Raw genomic sequence first — 26541 nt, 5'->3', positions numbered from 1 at the left:
AAGGAAGGCCAGAAAGAAGACTTTGTGCATCCTGACTGGAAACTCACTGTTTGTCTTGAGCTTGCCAGGCTCGCTGCTGCGGCTGCCAGCCTGATTAATGGCCTTGACAATGAAGATGTACTTCGTGCCACTCTGTAACCCGTGCACCGTGTAGTGGTTTTGTTTGATATTAGGAACAATCATCCAGCTGTCGGCTGAGTTGCATAAACCTGCAATTATGAACAGAGCGCATCAGTCATAACACACAAAACACTTTGTAACAGAGGGACATTTAGAGCATTCCCAGGCACCCAAACACCAATATGAACTTCACTTCTGTACCTTTTAAAGTGTTGTTACATTTACTGAGCCACTACTTAAAGCCACTAATTCATTTTATCAACCCACAGCCAAGGAACCTTTTAAATTCTTGCTATGTGAAGTGAAACATAAAAAGTGGGCATTTAAGAAATGGCTCAGTGGAGACACTAACAGTCTGAGATTTTTCATATCCCAGCACAAGGCATTCTTTATTGCTTAAGAACTGGAGGATTATGGAGATCCCATCAATCTACTGTTTGGATTAATGAACTCAGCTTAAACCTCAGAAAACCAACGTAAGCAGTAAAGCCAGGAGGGCTGGGAGGCACCTTTGCTGACAGTCCCCAGGTATGCATTCTTCAGAACCTGAAGCAAAGCATGGGAGGCCAAACAGGGTAGAGCATGGGCTTCAGGGAAACCTTTGGCTCTTGCACTTCAGACTTTGCCAGCAAATAATCTAAGCCAGTAAATTTAATGGATGCAACATTTTGATTTATGTCCTCATGCTGAGATGCCAGCTGAGAAAGAGCTGGAAAATTTTCCATTTATAAACCTTTTTTGGTTTATATTTGGTTTACATTTGATGCCTACCACAGAACTATAATACATAGTAAGTAAGTAAAAAAAAGGGAGTACCAATATTATAAACAAAACAGGAAAACACCCTATTAAAAGAAACTTTTCAATATACATAAGTTTTTCCTACTGTGATATAAATGCAATGGCAGTCAATCACCCATACATACAGTTCTATCACTGTATATTTGGAACAGCTCCTAGTCTAATGGATTCCCCAGACTTTTATTGTGGATATTTACATAAAGAAAAAATGTAACATTTATGAAGAGTATATCCATTCACAGCATTTTATATGGTTATACAGACAGAAATAGATAGATGTAACTGGAAGTGTATGCATGTGTGCACATATATTAGGCTGGAAAACTTAACAGAGAGAGGATTGACTGGATTAGGAGCCTGACAGGCTTCTTGGCCTCTGTCTTTATTGGGCATAGAACACATTTTAGAAACTGTTGTTATTTACAGACAGCTTTCAGCTTTTAACTAATGTTCTACCAGCAAACCACTCGTGAAGGCAATCTTTTAGAACTCAGTAGTAATTCAGCTCTGCATATCAGACAATATGAAAACTTCATGTAAAATAAAATTTAAAGGCTACTTGTTACAAAACCTGAAAGAAACAGATCTGTGATACAGGTTTGCAGACTCATAGACAATTCATGGCCATACTGCAAGATTCCTTCCTAATGTAATGTGTGCTTTTCATAACACAAGATCATTAGAAATTGAATTTAAATTCCAAATTTCAGTCTAAGTATTATGAGGTTTATGGTGCAAAATTCTCTTGCAATACAAAGCATTTTAGAGAGGCAGGCAGAACAGAGAGTGATCCTGCTGTGCAAATGGGTAACTGTAGCAGAGTTTCAGGTTTGATTCATACTATCTTGCCACCTAATTAAGACCTGCAATGCCTAACCTATTTTTCTGGACTCTGAGGAAGGGCAGAAATCAGAAAGTAGATTTTTTGATTTTACCAGGTGTGAACATCCTACCAACCACACATGCCTCTCTTTTCTAATCCACAGAGGAAGCCTAGATGACCAGCACAGGTGAGATCTCTAATTTCAGCTGTCTAAAATGACATGAGTCACCCATCTGTAGATAATTTATATTTATATATATGAACATGATTGTATAGAACAATTTTCTGCCTTTCTCATGAAGAAAAAGAGCCACATTTCATACCCTGTGAAAACTTGAACTGGGCCCAGTACTTGTAGTGAACTGCTTAAAGCAACATCCATCCATGTCTTCTCTCACTGAGCCATACACACCAAATTATATTTATTTTTTTAGGCTGTGTGTGAATGGGTTTCTTATGAGGAAGAAAGAAAATAAGGAAGCAACTTCCTGATATAAAATATTTCCCTGACTGCTCAGAGGAAATCTCATCTTCTCCCAATTTGCTACAGATATTAAACACACACTTCTGTCCCTGAACTACCACATTGATTTGACATTGAGACCATCCCTTACTGTGCTCATAGGTGTTATTTCAAAATAAAGTATGTTAAAATAAAATAAAATGAAGGATTTATTTATTTATTTGAGGATTTAAAAGGATTAAATATGATCAAGGAGTCTTTAACTAAGATGCCTCTGATGGGATACCAAATAACATGCGACAGTAAGTGGGATGGATACAGACAGTGCTCCTAGAAATGTCTTCTCCAACCACAACCACACTTGGAAAGCGAAGTCCTGTGGTATGTGTGTGCCATGTATAAAGTGACCATTATGCAGACACAGAAATGCCCAGTTTTTCTAACTCATCTAGAAACTAGTTTTGTATTATTCACTACAATTATCTAATGGGCACATTTTTAAGACTTGCATTACAGTTTTTATAATACCCTCCAGCGACTGATTGCTCCTTAACAAAATATTGAACTTTGATCCAAATAAGTATTTAAAGGACAGTAAAGGTACTGTTGCATTGCTATGAGTCTAGGGTGGAGTTCTTCCCCTTCTCCTGGGTATGTGGATTTATACATACCCAATAATCACTAAAGGCCTTACCTACCCTAAACTCTCTGCACAGTCAATAGAGAGAGTCAGAAACATTATGTTTGACCTGACTCATGTTCGAGAGGAAAGCTCTATACTTTGATCATATCTTAGGTTTCTTTGTCCTTTCACTCTTAGGCATCCCAGACTAGTGAAGTGCAATAAATGTTGGATATGCAGTGACTGACTTGGTTACTGTGCTCGACAAACCTTGTTGTCTTAACAAGCTCAGCTCTTGCCAATGCACCCATGGGCTCAACGATATGTTCTTGTGCTTTCTGACTGCAAGCTCTTTGATAACAGGCTTTAAATTGTACTTTGATTCAAAAATCCTGGGAATGAAGTATCGATGATGCCAAACTACAAGTCCAAACTCCTTCAAAAGGAAGAATAGTTATTAGTGGCAGCCAAGTTAAGCTTTTATGTATAAAAGAATAATTTGTCACTGCATCAAAGGAATTTATCTCCAGTTATGCCCTGTCAGGACAGCCTTTCTTCTCTGAATACAAAAGAATATGATTAAGGAAGTTCAGGGAAATGAACAAACAGCCTGATCACACTGGCATCCAGGGGAAGTGTTTGCCCTCTCAGTTCCCTGCCGGTGGCAGCAGGTGAAGTGGAAAAGCACACATCCCCTCACTGGTGCAACAGCAGGAGCCAAGGGTCTCCTATTGTACCCTCTCCTAATCCAGGCTACATTCAGGTTTCTTGTTCCAAAATCCCAGGGCTTTTCACAGGGTTATGCAGATGGTAAAACAATGTATTTTAAAACTGTAGCCTACAAAAATGAAGAGAATTTAAATTACATCCTGGAATGGTGCAGTGAGCACAGTGATGTCCGTACAGGATGTTTTCAAAACAAGTTTCTCAGAGTCTGGAGGTAATAATTTGTAAAGCTATTTCCCTGGTGATGGCTGTTGATGCACTTGAAAAACAGATGGGGAAAAACCCAAGGTGTAAATCCTCCTAAAATTTACACTGATAGATTTTAATAAAATATATTTTCTTGAAAACTGGAAAAGGAGCACAAAAGTCATGGGAAGGTTATTTAATTTCTTGAGTATTTTAATTATTGTAAAATGTTTTATTTAAATAAATTATTACCAATTCAAATTGGTAGAGCAAATAAGGTAGGTGAAAGTAACAGATAGCTCTCCACCTGCACTCTTCATTCCCATCTGAAAAAAAATAATATATGTAGGATTTCTGCAAAACACGTTGAATTTTTTTTAAGAAATACACTATTTTTACACTTTAAAAGATGCAGAAGTTTTCCTGGTTTTATCCCAAATTTGCTTTTGTGCCATTAAATATTCTCACTAAAACCTCTAGTAGAAATCTGAAGACTGTTTTTATTAAAATAAAACCTCCAGAAAGAAGCAAAGTCAAACTTATGACTCACCAAAAATTATTTGGTGAGTCATAAATTCAGTTTTTCATGGAAGCTTGGGCTTCTAATTGTCTTAGGTACCTCCAAAAACTTTTATCCTCTCTCAAAGGTAACAGTAAAAAACAGTGAAAGGGTTCTGACAGTAGCACACTGTACCCTTTACAGAGTGATTTTTTAGAAATTAGACTGTATAACTAATTAACTCTGATTTCTTTTACCATGGAAGAGAGAATGATTTACTGCTTTTTGTCAAGAAGGGAGAGATGTACTTTTCCTGAAGGATCTTGTATCAGAGCTAGAGAAACATTTGAACCATCCTGAAACACACTATAACAAATCCATGATGCTACAAAAGGGCATACTCAATGAATACTTGAAAATCTATTGAAATGGGATAATGAAATTATAATGAATGTTAGTTAGCTAGTGACAAAGTAATTTTAAAAGCTTTTACCATATTCAGATTGCAGGTGATTAGCTGCCTCTCAGAAATGCAAATGTACAAATGGTATAACTTTGAGAATAACTGATTTAGTAAAAGCCTACTTAATCTAAAGCTCCGTATTGCTCTTATGCAGAGCAGGTCTGCCAAGCATTTAATATCCAAGAAGTTTGGCCACATTTGGAAATAATCTTTCCTGTATGAAATAGGATTCAAATGAAATACTCTATTTGGACCTTGGTCATCAAATGTTAACTTTCCAATTTTTCAGTTAATAAAAAAGAATATAGTTGATTATGTTGGATAGAAAATATACTAAAAAAACATAGTATTGCTTGTTTTTGTTACTGAATTCTTAGCAATCTCTGGGTGATATATGCCTCTGGCAGGGGAAATGTACTGTGAGTGGAAAGTGCAGTCAGGCTGGATATGTGGTTTAAGAAACAGATTCCAAAATAACAGCCTCCATTAGCACGGTAGGTGGGTATGTATGCAAAGTGATTCCTATTGTCTCGAGGGAAAGAGCTTGTTGGTTTAATGCAGTACTCCAGCTACTCCCTGGTGGCAATTCATAGCTAAAAGACACAGAACTGAAGTCAATCTATGAGCCTGTTTACATTATCTGCTACATGCAACACACCATACCAATGGAAATTTTTGGGATATGACAGAGAAATAAAAATATGGTTATGTGCAACAGCATGCATATGCCATAAATAGGAACAAATTTTTGCTAACCCAGAGTCTAAAACAGGATTTAAAAAAAAAACAAAACACAAACCTATTTTCAATTCATCAAAACCTGAAGGCTGCAGTGCAGCGCCTGCTAATGCCAGTGTCAGTGAGAGTAACTCTCTGTGTTCATCAGCACTACCAAGGTACACTGTGATATTCTAAGAACAGCCTTGGAAAGCCATTTGTAACAGGTGTGATGTTAAATCCTTCTGCAAGATCAAGAATATAATGTAACAAAGTGAATAAACATCCAAGCAGTGTTCTGAGAAAAATGAGGATGGGATTGGCAGGGTAAAAAGAAATGGTCTCAAGTTGTACCAGAGGAGGTTTTGATTGGGTATTAGGAAAAATTTCTTCATGGAAATGTTGGTCAAGCATTGGAACAGACTATCCAGGGAAGTGGTGGTGCAATCATTCCTGAAGACATTCAAAAGCCCTGTGCATGTGACATTTAGGGTCATGTTTTAGTGGTGGACTTGGCAGTGTTAAATTAATGGATGGACTCAATCATCTTAGAGGTCTTTTCCAACCTATGATTCCATGATCTTAGTGAGAAAATCTCCAATACCAGTATAACTTGGAATTACCTGGGAGAGTCTCACATTTTAGAAACCCAGGCAGATTTGTAGCATGTTGGCAGGAAGATCACCATTGGAGGTGTTCAAGTCTATATTAAATAATGAGATTTAAAAAAAAGCTTTACAATATTTAGGAAGGCCTTTCACATATACATGCATGTATTTAATTTGGGTTAATATTACAGCTTTCAATTAAACTAGGATATTTGCATAGGAACTAGCTCTGTTAAAAAAACAAAAAACAACCCAAAACCAAAAACCCAAACAAAACAAAATGAAAACAAAAAAACCCTCAAAAGAGCCATTCTTTCATTTTTTTCTACTTTCATTTAAGGTCTTCAGAGCATTTTGTAAACAAAGTTTCTTACAGTGTTAATTTGTTTCCTCTTCAAAGTTTTAATTACTTGTTTTTGCAAAGTGATAATATGAAAGTTCAGACTGCATACTGAGCACTTCATGCTATGCTTGAAAATTATAATGCATCCCTGAAAGCAGACTTATTGATACATGTTTTGCAGATCAAAGCTTTCACCTCCACATGGGAAACCGACAGTACTGCCTAAAATAGAAATACCTTGTTATTTATTCACTAGTAAGCAAGGAGTAAAATCCCACATCCCAAGGCTGTGGAAATGGCACACCTTTTGCTGCTGCCATGTTCATACATAACGACAATAATTGACTTGTACAGCATAAAGCCATGGATGAAAATGGACTAGAAAACAAGCAAAAAGCTGGCTCATCATTAAATCCTCTCAGCTTGGTAGTGATTAATCAGGGAAGGTTTTCCTTCCTTATCTACCTAGCTTCAATTTTTGCAAAATTACTATTATACTTTTTTATTATCCAGCTTGCTTAGATGTAGAAGCATGTGTCGAATTTATTTGGTCTTTCCAACAGCCTTAAATTTTGCAGTGTGTTCTTCAAAATCAGACTCTTATGGGAAATGCTAAATGGAGGTTTTGACAAAACATGCATCAAATTTTCAATAATCTGTCTCCTCTTTTCAGTCAGTCCTGAATACTATAATACATTCACAGTATGCTACTTAAAAAAGGTATGAAGATGCCAGCACAAATATCCTCAGATGTCCTTTCAGATGGCTTGGAAAATAAACTCCTGCTCAGTGATGGAGAAGATGAGGTGCACAGAGTAACAGAGTCAGTGGGAGAGTTTGGCTCAGTACTCAAACTTGGCATAGACCATACCATTTTTCCACTGACATAAAGCTTGTAAACATGCCCACAGCTTTGACTTTCATCGAAGTATCTCAACAAATTTTCTTCTTACAAAAAATTTTTACAAGAAGAAAAACCTTTCTGCCTTGTGTCACAACTAAGCCTATCTAGCTCAGTGTGTGGCCAGGGTGTTTGATGGTGGCCAAAGACGAGGGTGTAGGAAGGTTTCAAGGAACAGGGAAAGCACACACTGATCATTTCTCACCTTGCCCTCCCAGGCATCAACAGCTTACAGCTCTGGGACTTCCAGAGCCACCGCATTGCACTTCATTGCTCTCAGTGTATTTTTCTTGTATGATCTGTCCAGGCATCTCTTGAACTCAGAAACACATCATCCCTCTGTGGCGATGAGTTCCCTATCTAAATATGTGTTGACTTGAACAAACTCCACATTTTGATTGATTTGGCTCATTTCAGAATCCTTATTTAATAAAACAAGTATGTGCCACCTAGTGGTATTGCCATTAAATATACAGGGACCAGGAAGAAGTCGAATGACATCTCCAAATTCATGGTCAATGACCCCAATGATTGCAGAACACTGAATCCAGAAATGTTAACTTCCTGACCAAAGATTAGACAATATATATATTTTTTTTTTTACTGTGAGGAGTAGTTATTTAAAAATAAAACAATTCAAAATCTAATTAAGTAAATTCGGTCATTAAAGAAAGCCACAGATTCAAAACATAGAGTATACTCATAAAAAATGTGCTATAATACAAAATCTACAATGTTTGTTAATCTCATTTTAAGTAAAAACAAATTACCATATAAATTCTTGTTCCACTGATGTTTCCTAACTTAGCCTGTAGTTCACTGAGACCTATGATTTGTAACCTTGAAGACAATAAAAATCAGAGGGAAGGACTGAATCTGTATTTCAGACAAAGGTCCAGATGTCAAGTTTGTATAAATGACAATGGGGCTGCAGTTCAAACTAATGACCTGCTCAACACAGGCTCCCAGGTGCACAGTGCCTGACTAGTGCAGAGAATGGAACTGAAGTCTTTGAACTTGCTACCTTTGCAAAAAGGGACTTGGAACACAAGAGACAAGTCTTGTTAATATAGACAATACTTGTGATGGTTTTAGTCTTTGAAAGATCCCAATACATGGAACCCACAGAAAAGACACCAGAAATTCTAACTGAAGTAATTTTGAATTTCAAACCCTTTTAAAAACATTATTACTTTGGATTGAAAATTTTTGCTTTCAATCTTTCTAGAAAATAATTTTTCCTTTTGTTCTTGACCTAGGAGTATATTTGTCTTTAAAGACATTTGTTTTACATAGAAACCATAAGGGCACAACAAGAAAAGAAAAGGTTTATACTCACTAACAACATTGGCTTGTCCAGTGAAGATTGTGTACTGCAGCTCGTAAGAGACCACACTAAACTCATCATCTGATGTCCAGTGCACAGTGATGGTATCATAAGAGGCTGTACAGAGCTCTTCTCGAATGGTGGGTGGGTTGGGAGCTGTGAGATACAACACAGGAAGCACAATCAGTGAGGCATTTCCCCTCTCCCCTGGGATGAGGGGACGTAGTTGATGTATGAGATTGTAGAGACATCATCCAACAGACTTCTCAACAACATCTTGCTAATTTCAGTACTAACTTTGATTATCAACTAATTGTTAGGAAGGAATTCTTAAAAACAACATAACCACCTAAGAATTCCAGATTTTGAAAATATTTTGTATTGAAGTAGCTTTAGTTTCAGATGCCATTGACCAAGTGATATACCGGTGGTCACATTAGATGGACACTATGACAAGTTACTTTTTCTGAGATTGTTCTGAACCTTTCACCAAACTTATCAAAATTTCACTGATGCATATCAAGAGAGAGGGACAACACTCTCCACTGTTGACTTGAAATCAGTGTTTGCCCAGCCTGTCTTACCAGAGATTGCCATAAGTGGTATTGCAGTGGTACATCCTTCCTGGCCCTGCTCTAGGCTGCACAATGATCTATCATTCATTAGCAACAGGTATTTAAAAAATATAATTTAGAGGAAGCTCCCAACACTTATACTTTCATGCTCAATTTTTTCCTCTCTCCATTTTTCTTGAGCTCCTAGCTATCCTTTCTAATATAGGTATAATTTCTGCTGGCTATAAAATTCACATTTTTCAATATTAAAAATGAGCTATTATGATAACATAATGACTGCACGAATATTATAGGAAAATAATCACCCAGGAGCTCTTGTCTCTCCTTTTTTTTTCCTAATCAACAGGCAAGATCTTTGTGTAATAAGATATACAATATTTTCCTCTATTAACACATGAGTTTGTTTTAAAGACCTATTTAAAGAAGTGAATTTTCTTGTTTGCAATCTTTAAAAAGCCAAACACTTAAATAACAAAGAAATGAGTGTCTCTTTGAAAGACTGAGGGATCCTCCTGCATGCTTGTCTCAGTGGGAGCTTCATTCCAAATCATCTTCCCTACAAGCCACATCATGAAAAGAAAATTACAAATTATTGTGCTTTAATAGTGTTTCTCCCAGCTGTCACAGAGTGAAGAAGGTGGGCACTCAAGCTGAAACATCCAAACTATGTCCGTATTAGAGGAAAAGGAAGGCAACTATGAATGTTTGTGGTTTCATTTAGTTTTTTTTTCTGTCATCTCTTTAACCTCTGATAGCCACAAATAATAGGCTCAAAAAAAGTCCCTCTGAAGGAATTCCACCCTTACTTTTGCAAGATCTTATTTTTATGAAACATCTATTTTATTACCATCAAGAATTTTCATAGATCATGTCACTGGCTTACTGATGTATGTTCCCAAGGATTCAAGTGCAGATAGGTCCCCAGGCAACCTCTTCTAACCAAGGGGAATAAGGAAAAGTTCAAATGTGTTTCATGATACAACCATGATTTGTGATGCTCTAAATTCTATTGAATCACAGAGGCCTACCAATGCTTCTTTTTTAACTTGTCAAAGAAACCCTTGGGAAAGAAGGGTATTAATGAAAGGAAATACAAATAAACTCAAGTAAGGACAGCTATCTGTGAGAAAAATATAATCAAAATGTGGGGGGAAAAAAGGCCCACAGTTTTCTGAAAAGATTGATAGTAATATCAGCTATGTTTCAAAAATGTATCTTGCAGAAAAATCACTGGAGGTTTTAATTTTTTTTTTTTTTGATTCCTAGTTGGGGCTTCATTTCAATATTTTGCCTGTCCTTCAAAGGCTAAACAAAAATTGGAACAAGTGTTAATAACAAATATACAGGTAGATCTATTTTTATTTGTCCAATGGTGCTCAACTTAAGTTTTCTTCTGTCATCTCCTGCACCTAACAGCAAAATATTTTACTTGAGAATGTATTTTACTTGTTATTATTATTTCAGCACAGAAAATAAATATTAATTCATAAAAAGCATAAAATACAGAAGGTTTAATTAACTGTAAACTGCATTTAAATAACACCTAAGCATCTTCAACTTCTTTGAAAACAGCATCCTAAGTTTGCTCCTTGTTTGCACATTTGGCTTTATGGCTGGAAATCTACAGACTTTCATGTAATGAAAATGTCTGAAAGAGATTTGACCTAAGAAAGACATTTTCCCTGGCTCTTGTGATTAACTCACACTCCCCTGAGGCTATACTGCATGAATTCAGCTCTTTGGCAACATTCATTTCATAAACCACTCAGAATAAAACAAATACACCTGTTTCTCCTCCAGAAAGGCAGGAAAGTCTACATTCAGATGCTTTGTTATGACAAAATAATGTAGCAGTCCAACGCCAAATTCATCATTCCGCAACACATGCTCCTTTAGAGAGTGTAAATTTGCAATGCAATTAAAGAGATTGACCTCAACCAGTTATCTTCAGTATTGCATTTGGTAGTGTGACTTGGTTATTGAATTCACCAGCACTGTTGCAGAGCTGTGTGCCACATGGAAACCTCCTCAAAGACTCCAGTGATCTCAAGGCTGTACCAGCAACCTCGCCTTCCTGACTTGGGTGTGCTTCTCCACTGCTCCAGAGGGGAAGCCCAGCATGCTTCCAGCACAGCAGTGGAAGACATAATGCACTTCTCCACAGAGGATCAGAGCTAGTATCTGGGAGTGGTAACTTCTGCCAACACTCAGACTTTCATTCACCAGCTTTTGTGAATCAACACTCTCTCGTAAGACAGAAAAAACGTTGCTGAAGGCTGTTTTACTTCATTTTAACTCAAAACTGAGTAAACACACTTAAAAAGTCATCAGCCACACCTAGAATGCCTGAAAGGCACTAATATTAGAAATGCAGTTTCTTAAATTTGCTCTCAGGAGTAACTGATCTCACAAGCATAACTACTCCCTTTCAACCCATTTAGTTTAACACACCTTCCTTTCGGTGTCATCAGTGCATGGCTTTTGCTCTGAAGCAGAACATATGGCTCACAAGGTCTACACACTAGGGATACTGCCACCTCTCCCTGGTGAATTCCAGCATTAATGCAGTGCCTCCTGGGTGCCTATCGAGATTCTATCTAAATCCTCTCAGCACAAGGTCACAGAGATTGACTGAATCCACATCAAATTCATTTTGTTTGCTTGCTTTCTCTCTCACTGCTGTCATGCAGTGATTGACTTTGTAAAGATTCCTTATGGATTTTGATACTGAGTATCAAGACCTAAAAGATAACCTAAGTAATCTGCTTGAATTAATGGTGCCAGAAATATCCATATTGCTGGTACGACCATGAGAGGGTTGCAGAAGCTGATCTGAACCTCTCTTTTAGGTGTTCATTGCTGATTCCATCTTGCATCATGACACTGGGCTGAATCAGCACAGAGGAACTTGAAAGGTACAGTTACATCAGATGTGGATACAAATTTTATGTATTATTAACTTGTTATGTGTGAGTTAGGGCTTGGTCATATGTACAAGACATCTTGACCCAGTCTTTGGGCAGACCAGGACTGCTCAAAACCAAGAGGATGAGATTACACCCAAACCATGAGACTGAGTGCTGTCTGGAGTTGGTCTTTGATCTTTCAGTGCTGAAAGAGTTAAGCAGTAAGAAAGGTTGTGAAGAGTTTCCAGAATGAAATTGTTTCTGTGTGAAAAAATTGCTGGCATATGCTATGCAATACATATTTCTTTGTGCAGTCATAGGTGAAGTGATGGATGAAGAAATCTTATCGTTGTTTCAGATAGGATTTCTGAAGTAGGGCAAATTGCAAGGTCAAAGAATGGATGTTCCTGCAATTGATTTCAAAGTATTAAGACACAAACCAAACATTTTTGATTCACAGTGGACAAAAAAGTCTTTATGACAGCAATATTGTACAGAGGGTTTGCAAGTCATATGTATTGCCTGGATCTAGCCAGATACATGTTTAGAAAAAGATGATTTCCAGATGAAAAGCTTGAGCAACTGTTAAGATAAGAATGCTTTCAAAAGGCATCAAGGTTACATATACAGAGAATAGAACAGTCAGATGAAGATTATAAGTGTTGTTTTAATATACTGAGCTTGGTATCTCAATGTCTGGCTAGAAACTTTAAGAAACATATTAGAGATTTTATTTGGATAGCAGAAGCTTTGGGCAGACATCTGTGTAAATGATAAGCACAAACTACTTAAATTTATTTATTCAGTAAAGAAATAGCTAAGGAAGAAGTAAAGATAGGGTTGGGGAGATGGAGGATGAAGGTGATCTGACAAATATTACATTGGGAAGAACCAAAGGAGAAAAAAATCTCCAGGAGAAAGCCAAGGTCAGTTGTTTCAAAAGCAACTGACAGCAGAGATAATGAAGCTGGAATTTAGGTTTTGACATTTTGTTCAGAAGCAGTACAGGTGATAGTCATAAGGTAGGCTTCTTCACCTAATTCACAGCATAGATCTATGACTAGGATGTACAGATGGTCTTCGTTTTACTGAACTGTGAAACGTGACAAAAGTAAAGCCTAATTCACTCTGTCACAAAGTGTTCAGTTTATGATCTATGAAAATTCCATGCACCAATCTGAGTAATATAAATCTTTCTCTGGAGTTTCTGGACAATGATAGAGAATAATCAAGTGCATTTTTCTCTTGGGGTTATATATATATGTATATGTATATACCTATATCTCATGTACATATATTTACATAAATGTATTTTAACTGTCTGCATAGGTTGCATTTGATGCTCAGATAATTTGGACATGTGCTTTGCATCTTGCCACTGCAGCCATATGCTATTTATTAATGGGAAGAAAAGCCAGTTAGAACTGTTTTTCACTGGACATCAAGGGCAAGGATAAAAATGGCTTGTTAGGAAAAAAACAGGTCTGTTTTTGTTTTAATCCTTTCTTTCATTTCCTTGGATTTTTATAAATTTGGGGTGAAGGCTCAACATGATGGCAAAATTCCTGCAGATTTGGAGAGAGGCAGACACCATAACATTTCACTGGTCCTGTATAAGAAGCTGAAGTTACTCTTATCACATTATTGTTGTGTTTCATTTACTTGAATATGTGTTAGACACTGATTATGTTCATCTGTCACACAGTGATAAAGAAATTCCTTGCAGATATAATTTCTCTTTTAGATATGGCAAGAACCCCAAAGCTCCGTCAGGCAAGAGTGCTGCTGCCCTGTGCATGCACCCAGTCTTGTGCTTCCCAGTATCAATCTATTCACTATTCACAGAATCACAGAATCAGAGAATACTTTGGATTGGGAGGAACCTTTAAAGGTCATCTGGCCCAATCTCCACAATGAACAGGGGCAGGTTGCTCAGAGTTCTGTCTTACTTGACCTTGAATGTTTCCAGGGATGGTTCCTATACAGCCTCTCTGGCTACCTGTTCCAATGTCTCCTTATGTGCCAATGCCACCTTAAAGACTTTTTCCTTATATGTAGTCTGAATTTACCCTCCTTTGGTTTAGATCATTACCCCTTGTCCTTTCTCAACAGACACTACAAAAATATTTTAAGTGTTGAAAGACCACGATGAGGTCTCCTTGGAGCCCTGTCTTCTGCAGGCTGAACAATCCTCACTTTCTCAAGCTTTCCTCTGAAGAAAAGCCAGAAGCCAGTCCTCTGATAGGAAAAGATAGTGGTAATGAGGAGACAGCACCCTCTCATTCTCCTGAACTAACACAAGTATATCCTCTGAAAACTGGGACAAGTGAATGGACTCAGGAAGTGTTTTCCAGTGCTTTTCTAAAAGCGCTTTGTGTCTTTCATTGCAAATTCTTGCTGCTAACAGCAGATGCTTAAAGACTCTGCAAAATAAAAACCTACCACTCTCTTCTGTTTTCAATTGAGCTGGAATGAATTGTTCTAATTCTGGCATTGAAATCAAAACACCCTAAATTACAGTAATTTGTTTCTCTTTGTGAGTCATTGTACATTCTGAGACTGCACATTAGTCAGGCTTTCAGTAAGGGTCTAATCCTGTGGGCTTCCTCAGGCCAGAGATCTCAGGCGGGGCTCTGCTGTGCGGAGAGCCCACCCCACAGCCTGGCTCAGAGCACACTGCACACTCTCTGGTTCCAGACACAGCCAGATCCTCCAGGTCTGTGATGGGGGAAATACACAGTGTCACTGACATGAGAAAACATCTTTCACTGCTGAGCCTGTGATGTTGATTGCTGGAACAGCTTCTGGTTGCTCATGGGAACTCTGCCAGGCAGCAATCTGCTGTAGCAAGGAGCAGCCCCAAGGGAGAGGGTAACACCTGGAGCATCCATCTCCTGGGAAATAGGGTTTGGTCCCTGTTCTCTCTCCTCTAGCCCTCCAGGCTGAGCTCCAGCTGTTCTTTCACTTCACTCTGCTGCAGTGGCATTTAACCATTTCTCAATCCTACTTCCTCAACTCTGGTGATGAAGAATGCAAAGAGAGGAGGTAGGAAATGCATCCCAGTTGTTTGAAGCATCTAATGCTTCCTGGGGTATTCTGGGGCTGCTGGAGGTAATATATCCAGGATTAAGGGGGTGAGAGTATTTGGTTTATGCAGAAAGCTTTAGGAAGTGGCTGGGCAGCAAGGGCTATCTCTGTCAGAAAATACCAGGAGCTGACTCAGTATCAGACACAGATACACCTGCCCCTGTCCAAAGCCTAGCCCATCGCTGTGCTGATAGTGCCTCTGAGACAGCATTCTAAATAAAGGGTAAGAAAGGCTATGCAGCAGAGGGGGAGAGAGGAGTGAGAAAATGTGATGGAAACAGCCCTGCAGATGCCAAGGTTGGTGAAGAAGGAGGGGGAAGAGGTGCCCCAGGTGCTGGAGCAGAAATCGCCCTGCAGCCTGCGGTGAAGACTGTGGTGATGCAGGCTGTTTCCCTGTAGCTCATGGAAGTCTACAGTGAAGCAGATATCCACCTGCAGCTGTGGAGGACCACGCTGGAGCAGGCTGATATGCCCTGGAGGAAGCTGCAGCCTGCAAAGAGAAGACCACACAGGAGAAAGGCTTCTCACAGGAATCATGGCCCACGGGGGACTCACACTGGAGCAGTCCACTCCTGAAGGACTCATCTGACAGAAAGGACCCACTCTGGAGCAGCTGTTGGAGAACAGCACTCTGTTGGAAGGGCCCATGGTGGAGAAGTTCATGAAGAGCTGCATTCCATGGGAGAAAGCCCATGCCAGAGTAGGGGAAAGGCACCAGGAAGAAGGAGTGCCAGAGATGATGTGTGATGAACTGACCACAATCTCCACTCCTCATGCCCATGCACCACTTGATGGGGAGCAGGCAGAAGAGCTGGGAGTGAAGTTGAGCCCAAGAAGGGTGGAGTGGGGAAAAGGTTTTTTTTTTAGATTTGTTTTTTTTCTCAGTGTCCTACTTTTATAATTAATTTGTAATAAATTACATTAATCTTCCCCAAGTTAAGTCTGTTTTGCCTGTAGCAATAATTCTTGAGTGATCTCCTTGTCCTTATCTCAACCCATGAGTTTTCATCTTATTTTCTCCCTTTACTGAGAAAATGGAGTGAGAGTGGCTTGGTGAGCGCCTAGCAATCAGACAAAGTTACAACGACAGGGAGAACTGAAGAAAATCCTATCACTACTATTTTATGAGGAGTATATAATAATAGCACCTATATTAAGAAAAAAAAAAAATAGGTACCTGTAAGGTAATCAAGGCATTCCAACAATTTCTTCTCCCTGGTAAAATCAAGCGCAAAAGTATCAAAAGTATCATTAAGATTAATTTCAGGAATTAGAACCTGGGAGGATGCAGTTGCCATGGAAACCCTGTAATGAAAAGGAAAATGTCTTTTAGCACTCAAGACACAAGTACTTTCATATCAAGGTGGACCTGATCAATATAATATAACATATATATTATATACAATATAATATAATCAATTATTAATGCAGTAATAAATAATATATAATACATTAATATAATGCATAATATATTATATAATATAATTATATTATAATATTACTATAGTAATTATATATAATATATATTAATATATAATTATTATACTTATTTAATATTATCAATATAACAGTTTCCCAAAGAGCTTGATAAAAGCTCATATACTTATTTTATTTATATGGTTTAAGTTAGGAACTTCTGCTATTTTTTTTTTTTTGACAGCAAGATCTACAATATTATTTTTTTTTACTGAGTTTAGGCCTATCGTGCAGTGTCAGATAAGATTTTAACAAAATATTGGCCAAGCAACAATATCCCTTGAATTCTTCTTTTTAATCACCCATTGAACCAAGGAAGAAAGAGCACTATAATTAGCTGTTTTAAGCAATCCAGACAGATGCTGCATCTTTCCCAACCCTTGTTTTCCCAAGCAGTCTCTTGCTCCAGGCACGCCTTGGCACTGCTGTCCCAAGGGCTTGGTGCAGTCCCCAAACCTCCTCAGCTGCTCACCACAGCATGCTGCTGTTAACTTCAAAAGGCACAGGAGGGAGATAAAACAAATAGATGTCAGCATGGTTTATTTTAAAAGGCTTTTCCCTGCAAAGCATGTGTGCATACTTATATGTCCTCCAAAACTGAAAAGTTTCCTCACCTACCTCATTTCAGGAGTTACATTCACATTTTCTCTGTCCAGATGTACTAATATAAAGAGATGAACTTTCACAGGAAAAATGCTGTCAGGAAGCATTTTTCAGACCCTTCAGCCTGGTTTCTCAAAATACATATTTCTGGAGAGTTGGATATTGGATGTGTTTATAGAAAATTTGACTGAGAGAGATTATTAAACCTTTTGCTATACAACAGAAATTAGGCAAATGTTTCAGTTTGGAGGTAAACAACTATGCATGCAATCTATGTCTGTTATCTGTCATTCATGACATGTCTGATCAAAATATTTGATTGCTTAAATTTAAAATTTCCCCAAATTATTCTTTTTCTGTAGAAATTACTCCAGGACTTTTTTTTTTACTAAGGACTATTTCCTCATATATATTTTGTGTAGTATTTTAGGAAGATACAATAGGAAAGCCAAAACCAGAGCTGTACATCTCATTTTCTCCAGCATAGTTTTCAAAAGCTGAGCCAAGGAGGTTTCCTGGTCAATAATCTTGTCATAGAGTTTTCATCATTGTTTCTTTTGCAGCTGTGGATGTAGAACTCAGTTTAAAGTAGATCCTAGGACAGATTTTTTTAATTTTTTTTTAATATCACCAGGCCTTTTTGGACTGTTTTGGGGGATATGAAAAAGGTGCTGTATTTACATGTGTTACAGTCAGTTTTTGGTGAGATCAACAATTCAGAATTTCAGACACCATGTCACCATATTAGGCTCAGAGGACTGAGTTTCGTCCTGTAGTTCTGCCTACTGTTGACACTGTAAACACTGACACCATACTTGATTGGAAAAGGTTTTTCTAGGATAAATGCATTTCACCCACTGTAAATAATGCACAACTTAATAATCAGAGTGTATTTAATGACTTTGCTTGTGCAGTTACCTGTTGTGCTTACAACAGAAAATATTTTACTGCAATTACTTAGAAATATGTGGATGAAGAAACACAATGAGCATGATTTTAGGAGACTGCTTTAGCTGCTGGAGCTCAGAGCCCTGGTGAGACTGTTACATGAGCAGTCTAAAAGCAAACAAAATGTTGCTCACCACATGAGAACTAAGAGAGTTACTAGTGAGGAATAATTTATTAATTCTATTTAGCCTCTTTTTCCATTTGCAATTTGTCTGCAAGCCCTCGGTGTTTTTTTTTTACCCTCGGTTTTATTCACTGCTTGGAATGATTCTCTGATTTTCAGGGTGTTCACAGCCATCCCATTAAAGACAGCAATCTCTGATAGCCAAGAATTAAGTTTGATTGGGCACATATGTCAGCTTGTCTCATTTCTGCTGTCCCAATGTCTGTTCCGTGATTGTCTTTATGATGCAACTGTTCATGCTTGAAAGTTCAAACTGGAGCTTCTCTGGATATGTTGTGGTAGTCACACATAAAGCCCTGTGTCTCCACAAGTTTCTACCCTACTGATGGTTCTGCTGAATACTGAAAAAAAAGGGCAGACCCCCACCTTCAGATTTTGGTATACTTGTAGTTTTAGTACTGGCTCCAACTGGGATGCCACACTGTTTATTGGTGACAGAATGTAAACCAGTCTGAGAGAACATATAATCTACTGTCTTGCCTGGCCTTGCCTTTTCAACTGATTTTCAGTTTTCTGAATCCGTAATGGGCAACCCAGTGCTGCTGGCTTATTTATAAACTGATAATTAGCTTTGATGAAGACTGATGCAGCACACCAGTGTAAGTGAAAGACTTAAAAAATTCTTAATAGGAGCAGGGAATTTCATGTTCTGAATTTGGGGGAAATTGGCTGGAAAATGTGAAGATATAATGTGAACCCAGAAATAAAAAAAAAATAATTAAATTAGTTATTTAAAAAATTTAAAAAGAGCATATTTTGATGTCTTTCTTTGTTGCCCTATTCTCCTTTCTTAAAACTTCTTAATTTTTAAAAAATATTTCTCTGATTGCTAAAGAGCTGATATTCCAGCAGAATATGTTTTCATCAGAAAATCCTGCTGAAACTCGATGCATTCACAGCATTGCACTGAAAACCAGACCAAATTTTCTGATAGCATGGTCCTTGTGATCCTTGATATATCTGGCTTGCTGAAGAGGAGACAGGATCCTCAAAAAAGTAGAAATTCCCTGCACCCAGGGACCCAACACAACAACTTCCCTGGTGTCTGGTGTAACTTCCAGACCTCCAGGATTGCTGAATCTCCATCTCTTCAAGATGCATGGTGCATGTTCACAAAGTTCATTAATTTAATTACCTTGTAGCTTGCTATTTTATGAAGAATATGAATTAAGATAATTCCTAGTTTCTTCTAAAGAATGTACTAACTGCCTGACTTCTTTCTCAATCTCAGAATTTTTCATTAAGTAGGAATTTCAGCCATAAACCCATTTTTTAAAGTGCATTTAACATCAGACATCTGCTTGGCAACCATTCTAACTCTTTCACTTGTGCATGCTGTTATTGTTGTAACACTTAATTTTCACCCTTTTTTGACTGCTCCCCTTCTCAAAAGGATGTTTTGATTAAGCTTTACAGTAAGGTTCTTCCCACTCTGCTATAGCACGAAGTAGCATTTTGGGGGAATATGTCAACTATCCCCTGCCTTTGACCACATCTCTGATGTGACAAAACAAGACAGCAACTATGACAACCCAGCTGCCTTAAAGTGAGGTTTTTCACTTTATTGAGAGGAGTGTCTCCTTTACCTTTCAGTGATATTTTTAGCTGTTTGCAGGAAGCGAGCGTGATCATTCTCCTTCAGTGACTGCTCAGCCTGAGAGATGAGGGATGTCGATCGCTCAATGCACTGCTTGCAGTTGGCAATCTGCTGAGCCAGTTTTCTCAACCTCACCACCTTGAGTGGAAACACAGGAAAGCAGTCATGTCTCTAAGGTCACAAATCATGAGTGGGTTTGCAATTCAGAGGCAAAGCTAGGCAAAGGAGGAGTAAAGATGAATGGCTTTGGTGACAAGCTTTGTGGTGAACTCCAGCTAGCCATGTAACATTTTTAATAAGGGACAGGCACAGCCTTTCTGCCTGAATAATTTCCACATGCAAAACAACAGGGGAGAGCCAAAACAAGCACAGCTGGCCTATTTTCCAGCAGAAGGAACGTCATTTCCTGGTAATTTCTGCTTACATGATAACTAAGGTCTATTTAGATAACCATTTCCCTGAAATTATGAGATCCGTGTTAAAGGCCACTTACGGATTAACTACTTTTTTCCTATTACTTAGGTGAGTTTCATAAAAAGAAAAAAAATGAAAATAAAAGTTAACAGAAAAAGACTGTTCAATTCTGTTAACAATACATGCCTGACCTCATTATGTGCTTTAAGTTAAAAAAGGGTGTTTCCTTGTTGGATATTTTTAACTGGACAAAAGCACAGTAGCATTGGAGAGCTGATTATTATTACTGCAAACATATGTGCTGGAGATAAACACAGTAGATGTGACTGTAATCATTAGCTGAAAGGTTAGGGAAGGGCACAGTCCTCCATTTAAAGACAATGTTGGCTAACAAAACTTTCAGGAACTACAATAATTCCTGAAAGGTCTGGGAGTCCTTCCCTTTGTTATCACATCAGGATCATAGTTTGAACAGGAGTAAGAAATAGGAAGGAAATTAAGTAATTCTGGAGTTTAGAAAAGCACATTAAGACCCAGTTACATGCAAAATGAGGAAACTAACAACCAAGTGGGTTGGCAGAAATGTCCAAATTTATAATCAAGATAACATTCTCAATCTCAGGAATTAGGACACAAGCTATGAAGTTCCTGATTTGACTTCCAGATATATTTGCATCCTAAGCAGTGATGAGGGTATCTTAGTGCAGCTATCTGACAACAGAAACAAGTAGGAAAATAAACATTTTTGAAAAACTTTCCTAAAAAGATACTGCCGAATGATTTGTGTCACTTGATATTTGTATCTCTTTAAAGACAGAAACAGCAAAGAGAAGAAAATGCTGGGAATGCACAGATTTTTGTAATGCTAATGACTTGATCAGCTTCTAGGATGAACTAATGCCACAACGTGTCCTGTGAATTTGCAGAGATTACAATTCAGTCTACACCAGCCCAGCTAGGGAAAGGTTCACTGCAGTGTTGAGAAGTTCGTGTCTTTATTTACTAATTAATTAAGAAGCAAACACTGAACTGAAATAAATGTTAACTTGTGAGTTTTTTGCATTATTTTTGATGTCTATATATGAACTATTTTTTCCCTCGATTGATTCTTCCTTGTATCTTCAAGAAGATGAAGATGATAAATTGAAAAAGGAAGATCTCATTTCACTCAGTCGCCACCCACTTCTGCAATGGTAGGAATGACATCTGCCCTAGGATTATTTTACCTAATTGGTATTTACTTCTTTCCTGTTACATGTTCTGTGGGATTTTATAGGGTTTTGGGTGATAGGTGAGATTAAGCACGAAGATGCACAGGGTGTTCAGACTTGTGTAGCTGAACCTGCAGCCTTGCAGGCTAGAATTTAGCACGTGTTCCCAGCTCTGTAGCCACACCTACAGTTCTATAGAGAAATTTGTCATGCTCTACCTTCCAGGAAGACTCTTAAAGGAAGATACACTGGGCAGAACTTCCTGTGGCTTTTCACATGGGTCTCTTGAGACCTTGAAATCTTATACCACATTTGAGTCAAAGCATTCCAGACCGTGACTGGACCTCCACTGATATAACTTTCAGCTCAGCAAAATAGAACAAAGAATGGGGACAGATTCTGATAACAGCTCTACTCAAATAAATTTGGAGTCAATTGTATTACAAATCTTCCATGCTAATGGAAATTAGAATGCATTTTTTCAAGCAACAGTTTTTTAAAAGCAATGTGTATATTGCACAAATCCAAATGAATGGTAAGTTTTCTACTTCACCGGTAGAATAACTGGCCTCTCTGCACAGAGACAAAGAGCTGAAACAAAAATGAATGCCACCTATTTAATTTGAAGGGAATTATATTTTGTTAACTGCATGAGGAAATTCAGGTTTTTTCACACAGTGTACAAGACCTGTGGTTTCAAACGTGTTTAAGTTAGCCATTGCCTACAGGCTTTTCATTTCAAGTTAATTGGAATATCTTGACAGCCACATGAACCATTTAACCTGCTCTTGACTTTATTCCTTTCCTGAGCTTTTCCCACACAAGAAGAATGAATATCTGACTTAGTTAGTTTAGGAGTTAAACAGTAAACACCTTGTACCTAGAAAATAAAAACACTAATTCAACTCTAGTGCATTTCTGAGTTAAAAGTTAGCTAGCAAAAGATGTTGAAACTTGAGCATCAGAGATTTTTCCTGCTCAATGTGTTTGCTATTAGTAATCATGGAACTTTGGGAATTAGAAACGCACACCTAATTTAATTTCTTGCACATTTTTTAATATCTGTTTTTGTAAAAAAGTTAAGATTTTATGTTCCATGAATGACAATGACTGGAACAAATTTTTTATGTGATAATATTTGAATAAAAAGTTAAAAAAGTTACGTAGATAAAAAAAAAAGAAAAAGATAATTGAGAGACATGATTCTATGTGCTGTGACGTTTTGTGAAAGTTAACACTTTGGGGAAAATACTGTCAGGCACATAACAGAGTAAAGGAAACATTAAGTGGATGTAATTTGGCATTTACTGATCATGACAATTTCTGGTTTTATCCTTAAAATCCGTAATCACCTGTAGTAAGAGAAACACCAAATATACAGTTGAGGTCCAGCATACTTATCTTCAAGGACTTCATTCTTCTTTAAACAAAAGTATCAGCCAAGGACTACATAAGGACTTTTACAAATTTCTAGCAATAATACCCACAGTCAAAAAAGCTGCAATCAAAAGGAACAGTGTTGACCTACTTGTGATCTAAAGAAGAAAAGCTTTTACCTTTCCTTCTTTGATTTTGGTTCCAATTATTTGCCGTCTTTGCTGGATTATTTCAATGAGCTGGTCACATTCTTCCATCAGCTTGGTTTCTTGGCGGGATGCATTTACCTATGAAGCAAAACCTTATTATTAGCAAAACCTTTTTTGACATTTTCCTTTTCCATTTCCTAATTTAAAAATTGCAATTTCTAAAACACTGGGTTTGGCATTTATTTTCCTCCTTTCTGTGTATGGTCCGTGTTATCTTCAGTCCCCTCTTTTGGATTTTGAGAAGTGCTGAATTGAGTTGCAATGTCTTGCTTGCAGGAGGCAGGACTCACAAACAGATGATCAGGTATTTCCAGCTCTAGTGAGAGAAGTCTGGTTTGGTGAGTGTTGAGTGGTGTCAGCTCTAGCACACAGCAGTGAGAAGCGAGGTCTCTTCACACATCACGGTTTGCAGCCATATAAAGCACTGGTGAACACCAGTGTGTTAAGGACACGAGTACTGGAGCAGAGAGTCCATCTGGTGCAATATCTGCTCTCACTGCTGCTAGTGCCAGCATCTGATAGTAAAGAGTGCTAAGAGGAAAGAAGTCCCAACATATGACTCCCATGAATGCTTTCTCCTCCTCCAACCATTTGTAGATCGGTCTTCTTGAACCAGACACAATTTATACATCATTACAAATATTCAGAAGAATTAAATTAAAATGGATTTATTTAGTCTCCCCTACAAATCCTGGAAATCTTAGGAATCTGCATCACTCTACAGAAATGAGCACCACAGCTTAGCTCAGTGAAGTGAACAACTGCCTCCTTTTAGAGGGATTTGAACCTATCTCCTTCCAGCTGCATTTATTGATCCCAAGTCCTTTTACTGGAAAGGACAGTGAACTACTGATACCATGTATATTCACATATTGGTTCCTGAAAGATTCAAGCTATCAAAGAACCAAGTGACAATACCGAGGCGCATGTTGACTGTCTTAATTACTCCTGATTTGCCTTAGCAATGAATCTGCTAGAAAACAGTGTGCTCATGTAGTTTTCTAGAGTATAAATATATGAGGAAATGAATTTTTTTAGTGCAAAGCCCCTCACAAATATTAGCTCTCTGTAGAAAATGTTGAATTTGATAAAAAAAATAGAAGAAAACTTGTAATAGAAAAGTTTGGGTTTTCAGATGAGTATGTTCTGTTTCTGAAGGAGACTGATTTTTATGATACAAAGTTAACATTCTATATAACCAGAAGAAAAAAGTACTTCCCCTCTAGCATTTGTGTGTTTAGTTTACATATAAAGCTGTATGACTCAGAAAGAAAGAGCAAAGAATCAGAAAAAAAGCAAAAATTTCTAATCGTGTCTAGAATAAAAAAACCAAAAAACCAAAAATCCGACTTATTTCAGATTTGCGCTTTGCTAAAAGAGAGTAAGGAAGTAAATCAGCTCTGGTAATTGCCCCCACAGCCATGTCACCTTTTCCACTGGGATAGTAAGAGCCAGCAGTGAACAACAACAGGGAATGATTTCATGTGACAAGGAACTGTATTGCACCACTTGGATGTTTTTTCAGTTTGATGAACTCCATGATTCTGCATCAGTATTCTTTTCTTTCTTTCCAACAATGTGTTTAAACATGCATTTACCTGTAAGCACATTATGGAGCTCGTTAAGCTTAAGCAAATGTTCATATATCTAAATTTGGACCAGAACCAATTTTACAAATAACCTTCTACTGTGAAATACACAGTATCCTCCAGGCAAAGAATGGACTTGTTTAGAACGACATGCTTTAATCAAGGTTTTGGATTATCTTTCTCAAACATTCATAAAATTAAAGTTTGTTTGCACATTTTAGAGGCTTAATCATTAATTAAGACATCAAGATTATAAAGAGAAAATACATTTGTTTCTGGGAGGGGTCAGACGTAACTGCAGGTGCTGGTGAAGATGTAGAAAGGTATTTCTATGATGCTGTTTTAGGTGCCCATGGTTCTCCTTACATTTGCTGTTTGCTCTGCCTGGCTTCTCACCACAGCCCACAAGGAGAGACAGCATGAAGCAGCACACCCAAAGCCTCTAGCAGTGCCACTGTCTCTCCACTGACAGCTCAGGTAACCCAGGGAAGTTAGTCAATCCACACTGTCCCTCTTGTTCCCTCAGCTCCTGTCGTCCCACCACCTCAGCTGCATCATTCATCTTACTTTGCCACGAAACTCTGCAGAGCTGCTTTCAACAAGCTGTACCATGCACCAGTTTCCCAGCCCTGATTTCAGTTTCCCTCCTGGATTGAAATCCCACCAAAGAGCAGGGAATCCTACACAGGCTCAGCCTGAGGCAGCAGTCACATCCACTGCATGTGGGCACAGCTCCTGTGTCAATACCAAGCTCAACTCATGCCACAGCCAACTTCAGCACTTAATTACAGTAACACTTTTGGCACTTAATTATGGTAACACTTCACGGGCTTTTTGAGTGGCTTCCACTCAAAGTGTTACTTCTAGCACCACTTACATCACCAATTTGCTTTGTCAAGAAGGCCTAATTAACTTTTGGGATAACTGTCATGAAACATAAAGTTACAGGAAGGTTAAGACAACATTGTTTCATTTAATACTCTGGTTGGTTTGAATAATAATGTATTAATTGGATATTAACACAAAAAGCTCTAGACTAAGAAAAACAAAATGCTTGGAAAAAATCTCTGGATTTCTTAAGGCAGTGACTGCAGACGTCTTTTTCTTTGAAATATGAAAAGTATACTCTTTTATAAACTCCATTTGAAGACATTTCCAGCTTCATAGCTTGGACAAGCTTTTTAAAAATGAAAGTAATATTCTAAAATCATATGATACTTTGTATGAAAAAAAAAAACCATCCACATTTAATCTGAGGGGTTTTCTCAAGCTGAAATACTCCTTAATCATATTTTCAGCCCCCAAAGCCTCTGATTCAATAATAACTTTATAATTGAGCACATGCCTAATTTTAAGTGCACTACATTAGCTGTGGCCCTAAAGGGACTATTTGTGAGATTACCATTAAATATTATTTACTTGTATGTTCTCGAGGAGTCATATGTCAGAGCAAAGAGCCACAGGCATGGATCAGGGCTCCACTGTCCAGGTGCTACAAAAATACCAGAATAAGGCTTTTCCTTCTGCTTGAGGCCTTTGACGAACAGCAGCCTTGACAACAACTTCCAGCTGAGCTGGCCAAGGAATGTGAGTTCTGTCTGGTGAAAATATTTGAGGTTTTACATTCTACATTTTTTCCACATTAAAAACAAGCCCTCTTTCCAAGGAGTTTGTTAAAAGAGACTGAGACTGCCTTATAAAGTCTGGTGACTGTGTCACACACTTTGTGAAAATCTTCAAATCGCAGAGAGAGCTGACTCCAGTCT

The 26541-nt window shown here is 37.9% G+C and overlaps 1 protein-coding gene across 4 annotated transcripts in view; it reads right to left on the bottom strand.

Moving 5' to 3' along the window:
- The window catches only part of MID1 (midline 1), a 238277-nt gene that overhangs the window by 7007 nt on the left and 204729 nt on the right, over positions 1–26541 (bottom strand). For all 4 annotated transcript variants that reach the window (XM_015641077.3, XM_015641101.3, XM_015641067.3 and 1 more), the window contains exons 4-8: positions 23157–23264; positions 19965–20113; positions 16345–16472; positions 8612–8755; positions 48–209 (exon numbers count right to left, since the gene is read on the bottom strand). In XM_015641077.3, coding sequence (XP_015496563.1) covers positions 48–209; positions 8612–8755; positions 16345–16472; positions 19965–20113; positions 23157–23264 — 691 coding nt within the window. The remainder of the gene's footprint in view (positions 1–47; positions 210–8611; positions 8756–16344; positions 16473–19964; positions 20114–23156; positions 23265–26541) is intronic.

The sequence above is a fragment of the Parus major genome, chromosome 1, assembly GCF_001522545.3.
Source record: "Parus major isolate Abel chromosome 1, Parus_major1.1, whole genome shotgun sequence".
Classification (NCBI taxonomy): domain Eukaryota; kingdom Metazoa; phylum Chordata; class Aves; order Passeriformes; family Paridae; genus Parus; species Parus major.
Note: the sequence above shows the minus strand (reverse complement) of the source record. Positions and strands in the feature narration are given on the sequence as shown.